The following is a 10551-nucleotide window of genomic DNA, read 5'->3' as shown; positions in this document are numbered from 1 at the left end:
CCTCAGCGCGGGCTGAGGGGACGCGGCGCGGACTGGGCTGCCTGAGCGCTCCGTCCGCAGCCCGCAGAGGCGGCGTAGAATCACCGAATAGCCCGAGTTAGAAGGGACCCACAAAGATCACCGAGCCCGACTCGTGGCTCCGCACAGCACCACCCAAGAAGTCAGACCATACGTCTGAGAGCGGTGTCCCACCGCTCCCTGAGCTCCGGCACAGAGCCGAGCCCACCGCCCTCAGAGTACAGCCTTTCCACAGCCCCCTGCCCTCCCGTGGAAGCAATTGATCCAATGGTGCATGTACAGTAAACTGTTCTTATTTTCCTTAAACACACTCATAATAGCTCAAAACAATCACGAATGTTTGTGTGGGTTTTTTTTGGTACAAAAAAAAAAAAGCAAATATAAGTTCAAAATCAATTAACAATATCATCTTAGTGAAGTCTAAAGTAAGTGTTGCATCTCAGAAGGAAACACATTACCAATAGCACCGTGCTGCGATGCATTCTGCATCTCTACAAGCACCTAGCTGAGATCAGGGAGCCCACAAAACACAGGAAAGTGGACAGGAAAGCAGCAGTTATCCAGCACCTCCTCAGTGCTACAGTATTCACCAAGGCAAGGCAATTTCAGGGGAGGGTGAAGGAATAAAACTTTTCTACAACACAGTCACATTTTGCACTATTCTTCAGAGCTTGAATTTCTTGGGGTGGGAAGAGAAAGATGAACTTAGGAGAAAAAAACAACAACAACAACAAAAACAAACCAACCCAAAGCTAATACCTTTAACAGATTCTCTTTACCTCAAGACTTCAATGCCCCAGACATCTCCTACTGGTCATCTTAGAAATTACCAGGTCAGAAAGGAAAACTCAGCTCCAAACAGCATTACACCTGATATTTCTGCATTTGGAAAATGTTTAGCAGGAGCTATTACCATTTGCTATGTTGAAAAGGTAGCAATCTGTGCAATAAGGATTCCTTATAAACTATTTTGGTCTGTTGTACTATTTTATACTGCAGTATGTCTGCATTCTGGGTTTTTCACTATTGTGCATGGTGTTTCCAAGCCACACCAACATGACTGACAAAGCTGCATCCAGAGCCTTCTGCCAGTCTATGGACTGTCAAATACACAATGCTTCCAGTGCATCTTCATATCATTTGGGCAAATTTGCAGTTCATGTTTGGGCAATACGGAAATGACACAATTGTACTGATAGACGCACACCATGACTGAGAACTTCTGTGCACACACTGCTAACAACCTGTAATTAGGTATTGCTGACTCTCTTGCCTTGCACAGGTGGAGGAAGATCCTTAAATTGGCTTCACTCATGCTATTAGCTTTCCCAGAGGGTAATGTTAAGCAATTACCCTTAATGGTGTGTGCTGAAATACTGCAAAAACCACTTCCATTTTTCCTCAATTACTGCAGATGGTGTTAAAACACAGGTTACACCACCACCTAATCAACAGGTCCATAGCCTTGTTAGCACAGTGCAAGTAGCACTACATCCCAGGGACACGAAGCAGCAGGGTGCCACTGTAACACAGACTCTAGGCAGGTCTGGTAGTAGGAAGAAAAGCAGAGATAACTGGCAGAAGCCACAAGTGTGCTCTTCAGAAACTGAAGGACATTCTTGTGAAGGCAGTCCTACCTTATGCAATCAGAATTCATAATGAAGGGGGAAGCAATGGTTTCTCCTCAGTAGTTGCAAAGCTGTATCTACTGCTTGCCTTCAGGCTGTGCTTGCATCTCACTTTCTGTGAAAGCAGCCCACAATTGCCCATTGGTTTGTGTGCTGCCTCCGCACTGGACCAAATGAATGATAATAAAAGCTGGGCAACCCGTGCTGTATTTCTCAGCCACTTCTTTCTTTCATGAAAATGGACAAATCACTATTTACAAGTTAGCAGTTAGTGAACTTAGGCTGGGTTCCTTCAATTTACCCACCCGATATAAATGTACAGACTACCTTAAACTTTGCAAGCCATTGGACAACAAAGTTTTCAGACATGAAATAAAGACAAATGATTAAATATTTATACATTGCTGCTCATAGTTCAACATTTAGATCATTAGTCATTCCTCAACACATCTCTAGAAAAGAAGTCACAGGACCCAGTGTTTCAACAGCTCACCGCTGCCAAGCAGTTCTGACAGAAGTGGGTCTACCCATCCACCCAGCTCTGCTCTGGGTGCATCCTCCAGACGCCTTCATTTGCTGTCACCGTGCAGCTTCCCTCAGCCAGGCCCTAGGGGGAGGCTGCCAGTGCAAGGTTAGAGACTGTGAGATATACTTGCTCACGCTGCAACTAAAACAGCGCTACATGCACATCATAAAAGTGCTCCTTTGCACTGTTACAGTAGCCTAACATTTATAGTCATCTCAGGGCAGGACATTCTCAGAGCAGGAAGGGACTTTGAGCTACCTCTGGTATAGGTGATAGAGGACACATCAAAACCATCTGCCTTTACTTCCTGGTCCAAAACTGAACTGCAAGCTGGAGTTCTGAGGAAAAAAAAGTGTACCTTAACTAAACAGTGAGTTCTCATATTTTCTTGCAGAGTGTGAAAAGATTGCATTTAAGTCGCAGACAAAAAAATTCTGTAAGCAAAACAATTAGTCATTGACAAAGCTACTGAAAAATCGTAAGAAAACGGCCACTCTTTCCACTTCTTTTAAAACCCATGGACAGCACCCTCATTTGATTTTCTCAGTTCAGCTGTCCTCCAGTCACACAACTTACCTGCCCAATCCCCATGTTTTTCTCTCCTTGGTTTTCCATCTGTTTTTCATCCTCCTCTCCCTCAAGAATCCTGGAAACAGCTACACTGTAAGGAACCACTCTGGCTGGGAGCTCATCTTTCGAAAGGCACCAGGACATCACAACATCTTAGGAAACAGATCTGATGTTTCCACACAAATAGTCAGCATAAGCTTTAATGGTCTTTTCTTGGGAAGGGAACTTTGATTGCAGAGGATACCAACTGCAGTGTCCATGCAGAGCTGCACCAGGAAATTAGACAATCTGCCCTTCACAACTAGAGGAAAAGGTGGATGTATGGCTCAGGGAAATTAGTACTTTTAGAACAGAAATTAAACTGATGATGCTGTGTAGTCAAGTTATTTCTGTGTTGCTCAATGACGTCCTGAAAGTGAGTTGGTTTCAGTAACAACCATCACTAAACAATGAAATTGCTATAGTTTCTATTGACAGTTCAAGAGAAGAAATTCAAGTGTACCCACAGAGTGGCAATATACCTCACTCCAGGTCATGATGAGTGAAGCTTACCTTCTTACATCCAAACTCAATTTGGAGTTCATAAGGCTTGAAGTCTACAACAACCAATTTACATCATGTTGAAGGCATATGTTTAAACGAGGTTTATTGGGGCCAACACTAGATTCAAACAGCTACAAGTTCATTTTTCATGTTTACCACATCAGCTGTTGACAGATGAAGTCTCAGTGGAAAGTCCAAGTTTTCATTTCACCACGACTTCCTGAGATAAGACTGCTGCAGATTTTAATGTTTGGCATTTGACCTTCAGAGAGATATATCTTCAAGAAAATGCCAGCAGATACATTTAAATAATTACTCAAAGCAGAACAATTTGGAAATTTTGAAACGTAAAGCTGTTAGTATGAAATTATCTTTTATTTTTTTTAAACTCAAAATAAATGCACATTTATCATTTATTCAAAATGAAAACTGAAAAAGGGTATCTTAAACAAGTGGGAACGCTAACAGAGCAAACATCACGAACACCTCAAGTTCCTTCTCTGCTATTGCCCCTCTCTGGCTAAAAAACAGTTCTGTTGCTGTTGTCCATTTTGTTTGGCCAATCAAAAGAAACACCTGATAGCTCCCACAAATAGAAGTGGTATAAAACAAAACCAACTAAGCATTCTCAACAGAATTCAGGTCCTTGTGTTGCCACATTATATAAAAACTTTCACTAACTTTTGTACTAAATAGGATTTAGTAACCGCTCTTGCAGTTTAGCTCTCGGTATCTTGATAAGTGAAGTCAATGCTTAAGCATGTCAGAAGTCAACGCTATAGTGTAACTACAGTATAACTAACAGGACTCCTAATTACTGTTCACCAGAGTGATGTCTTATAGTTGAATTTCAGTTTCAGCAGGTACTTCAGATTTACCTGAGCAACATCATACACAATATATCTAGGAAGAATGTTAAGGAACAATTATAGCTGTTGATGATAAAAACACACAAAAACTCAAAACTCCAAATATAATCAAACTTCATCTTTGAGCTTAAGTTATCATACAGTAACTTGTGCGATTACGCATTTTTAACATTTCAAGCTGGGAATCTTTAAATTTGATTTTTCTTTGAATCTGAAAATATCTTATATGAGTTAGAAACTGTCAACTAAACTGCACGTGAAGAAAAAATGATGGCATAGTAGGAATCCTGTGTGACAGGCAAGTGAACTGACTTAGATATGAAGCTGTAGCTCTTGAACATTACTTTTGTCAGGCAGAAAATACACCATGTCTTTCCTGCTACCTAAATAGTGGAACAACATTACTTAAATAAGATCTGAAATTACAGACCTGGCATCACAGAATCGTAGAAATTGGAAGAAACCTCAAGAGATCATCAAGCATAACCCCCTTGTTAAAGCAGATTCCCTACAATAGGCTGCACAGGTAGATGTCCAGATGGGTCCTGAATGTCTTGAATATTTCCATAGAAGATGGAGTACTGGGACAGGATTACCCAGAGAGGTGTTGTCCATCACCCTTACTGTGAAGAAGTTCTTCCATATGTTTGTATGGAACTTCTTATCGTCAAATTTCAGGCCACTGCTCCTTGTTCTATCACTATACACCAGTGAGAAGAGCCTGGCCTCAATCATTTGCTTCTCACCTTCCTTTAGATATTTGTAAACACTGATCAAATCACCCCTCAGTTTTCTTTTCCCCAGGCTGAACAGTTTGCTCAGCCTTCCCTTATAAGGGAGATGCTCCAGGCCCTTATCATCTTTGTGGCCCTCCGCTGGATGCTCTCTAGGAGATCCCCGCCTTTTTTGACCTGAGTAGCCCAGAACTGGACACAGTACTCCAGGTGTTGCCTCATCAGGCAGAACAGAGGGAAGGATCACCTCCCTTGACCTGCTGGCTACTCTTCAATGCACCTAGGATTCCACTTGGCATTCTTGGCCACAAGCTATGTGTAAGTTCTACTGCTACCTCCCAGCAAAAAGTCACTAATCTTACTTCCCCCAGACAAACGAACAAGAACAACAAATCTGGAAGAGCTCTACAGTTATTGGCAGCGCAGCAAAGTTTAAGTGGCTGTGCTGTATTTTTTCAGAATACAGTTCTTGTCAATTATTCTTAATGCTTTAGGCCACAAACTTACCTCAAATCTCAACTTAAGTCTGCTTCTAACAGGAAAACAACTTACCAAGTGAGAAGTCAGTTTCTACATAGTCCGGAGATTGCATTAACTAGCTACTTATTTCACTGAGAGCAAGCCAAGTAGCTGACAATCTTTACACTGAGACTATAGATATCACATTCTCATTACATTCTCAGAACAATGCTGATTTGGGGCACTTCTGCCTGGAAAGAGGCTTAAAGGCTACACTCTCTGAGAGACATTCTGATGTTTACCTTCATATTTGCAAATGACTGGGGGACCTGAGAGAAGCTGTGTGATGAGACTCCAAGTAGCCTGCTCCTCCATCTCCTCCCAGTCAAGCTGACCAGCCACAGCATCCAGAGGAAGAAACTATGTTAGAGTGATGTGAAACCAAAGGCTGCATTCCCCTTCCCTTGTCCTGCCACATATCAGCAGAGCAAGGTACTTGGCAACATCCATCCAGGTCAATTCAATACCTTCAGCCATTGAGTCTTGCTAGAACAACAGCTAATTTGGTACTGTTTCCTTTTTAACAAGATGATAGCTTAAGCATGACAACTGTAAAACTGTCTCCCTTTGAAAATAGAGTCTAACAGATGTACTCAAAAACAGACCTAAAAATCAAAACACTGGCAAAACTCCTGACTAATATTAGCAAGAGCCTGCTAAAGTCAACAACACCAAGTGCACAACCAATGCCACAGCAAAGGATACTCATTGTACAGAAGACAGGTATCATTAATTCCTGTTGAGATCCCATTCCCTAAGGGAACTTCTACACCATCAAGGGTTGTAGTGGCTGTGGGATCAGGTGCAGTTTTACCCAAGCCTAGAAAAGGAAAAAACATTAGTTAACAAATCTCGAAGGCAGATATCAAACTTTGCACATAAAGAAAAAACTCAGCCAGTCATGTATTACATTCCATATATTGTCATACGCGGACTGGGAGGAAAAATATCTTAAAGAGAACATAAAAGACATTGTCAGTTTATTCAGTTCAGCACCACTGTGTTTATAGTAGTTGTACTCTGCTACATTAAAAGAATAGTTTCTCTTTTTGCTGTTAGCTTTGTCATACAGACTAGACAATTAGACAGATCAGACTACTCTTATTGCTCTCATATCTTAGCACATACATGTGAAAAACTGTAAAATTTTCAGGAAGTTTTAATAAATCAATTCTTATTCTTTAGATTCTTCAATACAAATCTAATTTGACATTTGAAATAGTTGGAATGCACTGAAAAAGTGTTAGATCGTGTTTTAATAAATTTTAGAAAACTCATTTATTAAGCCTCTCAAAACTGAGCATTCAAGAGAAGTTGTTCACTACCAAATGCTATCGATCTTTCCTACCTCTGTAAAGACAGTCATGATTACTACTACTTGTGCTTGAATTAGAGAATGAAGTCTTTTTTCATTTTTCTTTTACCCCCATCTTTTGCTGATAGAAATGTAATGAGAACAGCTGTTGTATCTGAACTTCCATCCTTAGCCTTTCCCTTCGCTACAAGCTTCCAATACACTTTGAAAGCTAAACAATTATTCCTCTGATTTATTAAGCCTCTCATCCTTCTTCTAAAACATATTGTTGTTGAAAGTGAATATGGAAGTGGAGAATACACCTTACTTTTTCTTCTTGTACTATGAAATGAAAGTCTCCTCCTGAACTTCAGGCAGCCCATTAACTTCAGTTTTACGTTTTCAAGCATACTCTCATCTCAAAACATTCTATATACATGTATTCAGATGCAATCATAATGCTGCATATTATGCAAATACTTAAGGAAGCACAGCTACGAAAAGACTGTAGGTCTATTCACGAAGAAGAGAGACAGACATAAAACGAGTTTGCCATCAAAAATGCATTACCAAAGAAAACTTACCTTTCACACTATGCTTTCCTTTGGGCAATTTTGTTATGTGAGAAGCATTCTTTAGCTCATACCTGGATAGCATAAAGAACACACAGCAGTGTTGGACATTCATCTTAAAATTTCTTGGTAAAAAAATACATCTATGTTTTTTCAGGCTTCAGATTATGGTGAGTTAATTTAAATTCTATTTTTCTAAAGCTCAGCCGCCTTTATACCTCATCTCAGTGACTAATTTTATTGATACTGGCATTTACAACATGATTCTAGACTTCCAGCATGTTTTTACACCACCCAACAGTTCTCATTTGACAAAAAAGGCCAACGTTGTTTTTAAAGAAATACAAAGCGCTCTTTTTTCACACTGAAGAAGCAGCTTTCAATTTTAACATTAGCTTCTATTATAACACTCTAAAGCATGTTTAGAAAATGCTCCTAATGAGCTACTTACATATTTCCAAGGGCAACTTCTCCCAGTAGTATTAACCCAATTGGATCAGCTTGAGATGTGTGACAGTAGTTGGCACTCTTGGACACCATGTCTGCAAAGTAGATGCCTTTCCCAAACATGTAGCCAGTCTGCAGCAAAGGGGGGGAGTAAAGTGGGAAAAGAGATTGAAAAATTCATATAATAATATCAGTAATATAAAGGCAGTACTGAACACATCTAGCTGAGCTCTCAGGAAAGCAAAGCTGCAACTCACGCTCTCATAGACACCGTACAGCAACCCACTCTGGACACTGAATGCTGTCCTTGTACTCAGAGACAATACTGGGTCCTCCCCAAAAAGAAATCCTACTATTTAGATTTTCTCTGACCATGACCACTTTGGGGCACAAGATGGAGGCGACCAGAGAAGCTGTCTGTTGAACATACCACAGGAGCTTCAGGGGGAGCTATCCGGAGACCCTGCGAGAGGATACCAGCGAAGTTGGTGGTGCGGGAACCGTGCCACAGCAGCTGGCGATTATGAAGCTGCTTAAATGGCTTGTAACGCTGACTCTCTCCTTCACGTTCAATCCTGAAGATCTTCAATTCAAAACGGGATAGGAGAAGAAGAACAATTAAGTAAATAAGCCATTGCCTTCACACAATCAATCTGGCAAATAGGCCAATCTACTATGAGAATTGATCTAAATGTTCTTCAGTGCTCACAGCTTGCTATGTCACGCTCGCAAAAGAGGTAGCCTTGATCACACAGAACTGTATTAATCCTTTACCCTCTCTTCTGTATTTTCATGAGACCATCGCTTTCTGAAAAAAATCATTTAGGGAACTAAAACTTGATTTCAGACAACTACTCTTTTATGCAGCAAATTAAGACAAAATTAAAAAAGCTTAGTCTCATCTCTGTCTAGACTTCTCTATTAAATAAAATACTAATTGGTCTATCAAAATTTGCCTTCAACACAGGAAATGAGAAGGTACTCAAAAATAAACTTAAGCCATAAGCAACTAAATAGAGCGATAAAGCTAATCTGCACGAACTTAAATCCCAGTATTCTAATACTTACTTCCACAACTTTGAGGTCATATGCATTGTGAGTAGCAGCATGAGTATTTTTCACATATTGTTTAATAATCTTGGCTTCTTCTGAATCTTTGTCAACTACCTGCAAAGAAGCAAATGAGACATTTCTTTAGAATACAAATTAGCAAACTTGTTATAAAATGAAGACATTCACTCTATGCTCCCCAGTTTAAACTGCCTCTCTAATTGATCATTTAGGTGGAAATTTATTCTCAACTAGAGAATTTGTAAAGTCTAAAGAAAGCACTCAACCAGAGAACTGCTGCTGCTGGCAATAGGAAGGCACCTCTGGAAACCTGCATGACTTTCAATCACCCTGTTCAAAGCAGGGTTAGCTGTAGCAGATCGCTATAGTCTGAGTCCAGTCATACTTTGCAAAGATAGATCCATCAGAACCTCTCTGGGCAACTCTCACAGTTAGGGGAAAAAAAAATAATAAAGAAATCCATCATTTCAATTTGTTCCCATTGCCTTTCATTCTGCCAGTGCATACCACCATAATAGAACAAGTCTGTCATGATGTTCTCTATTTCTTCACACCACCTGGTATTCATACACACTGGTAAGATACACCCAAAGCTTTTTTTCCTCCATATTAAAAAGCCCAAGGTCTCTTAGGATCACCTTGTGCAACATGTGCCCCAGCACCATAGCCATCTTGGTAGCCCTTCTTTGAACTCATGCCAATACACCTGTCCACTTTGAGCTTAGATGATCTGTTAACACTCCAAAAAGACATCAGCATGCATTCCTGGTCAGTTGCTCTTTTTTTTTTTTTTTACCTTAATATCAGTTCGAAGCTTTTCATAATTGATATCAATTGGGTCTTTATCTCCATCTTCATTTCCACCTCTGAGAAGACTGTAGGCAACCTCAATATCAAGCAAGTTGTCCAACATCTGCACTTTAGCCTGAATAATTTAAATAAGTTATTTTACTTGCGTCTTTGATGTTCAAAGTAACTCTAGAACACTTCCAAATTATATAAATTTATGTGATGCACAGACATTGGCATTTAACAAGACTGCCTTTTAAATAAATACTTTATATAATACACGTGTTCACACATATCTATTCAACGTTATAACTATTTTTATGTATCTTCTAAAACCTTATATATAATCTCCATATGTAAACACAAATAAACAAAATCAGATATTCTGAACAAACCCACAAGCTTAACCTCATAAAAGCCAGGGGTTGAAATAATACTTCACACCTCATGAATTTGGTCTAGTATTAGGCCTGTTGCCTGCAAACAGCATACTATTTCTAGTAATTACCTGGATATATTCTAAGTTACTGAGAAGAGGTGGTTTCTTCATCCCAAAGTCATGAGGGATCAGAGTATAGAAACGGTTTGAGAGGTCCAAGATCTGGGATTCAGAACCACCATCAGAAACTGCCTATACAAGACAACAAGCAGCAAGAAAATTACTGAATAGGCCAGAATATGGCTCCACAGCAACAGGTGCACACAGGATACTTGAAAACAAATAAACAGAAGCAGCAATAGAAAGCATTTCAATCCTGTAAGTCCCAAAGGAGCAAAAAGGGCAGCTTTACACAATTCTTTTGCACATAGTAAATGCCAGGGCTTGCTCAGAAAAAATCTAATGGGATTATGCTTTCCAAAAGGAAAAATAAAGGTGTGTGTGTGGAAGTATTCTCAGAAAGGTGAAATCAAAACTTCCTTTACCAATGCTTTCCCAAGGTGCCCATAACTAAGAAAAAAAGCAAACAAAC

The 10551-nt window shown here is 39.9% G+C and overlaps 1 protein-coding gene across 1 annotated transcript in view; it reads right to left on the bottom strand.

Annotated features, from left to right (window-relative positions):
* Positions 1 to 3371: 3371 nt before the first annotated feature.
* Positions 3372 to 10551, bottom strand: part of PARP1 (poly(ADP-ribose) polymerase 1) — a 34710-nt gene continuing 27530 nt past the window's right edge. Inside the window, exons 15-22 of the mRNA XM_010706656.3 lie at positions 10089 to 10211; positions 9588 to 9716; positions 8789 to 8887; positions 8151 to 8303; positions 7725 to 7852; positions 7286 to 7347; positions 6113 to 6227; positions 3372 to 4188 (exon numbers count right to left, since the gene is read on the bottom strand). Of these exons, the coding sequence (XP_010704958.1) occupies positions 4107 to 4188; positions 6113 to 6227; positions 7286 to 7347; positions 7725 to 7852; positions 8151 to 8303; positions 8789 to 8887; positions 9588 to 9716; positions 10089 to 10211 (891 nt within the window). The 3' untranslated portion in view covers positions 3372 to 4106. The remainder of the gene's footprint in view (positions 4189 to 6112; positions 6228 to 7285; positions 7348 to 7724; positions 7853 to 8150; positions 8304 to 8788; positions 8888 to 9587; positions 9717 to 10088; positions 10212 to 10551) is intronic.

This window comes from Meleagris gallopavo, chromosome 2 (assembly GCF_000146605.3).
Source record: "Meleagris gallopavo isolate NT-WF06-2002-E0010 breed Aviagen turkey brand Nicholas breeding stock chromosome 2, Turkey_5.1, whole genome shotgun sequence".
NCBI lineage: Eukaryota > Metazoa > Chordata > Aves > Galliformes > Phasianidae > Meleagris > Meleagris gallopavo.
This window is presented reverse-complemented; position numbering and strand designations above follow the sequence as displayed.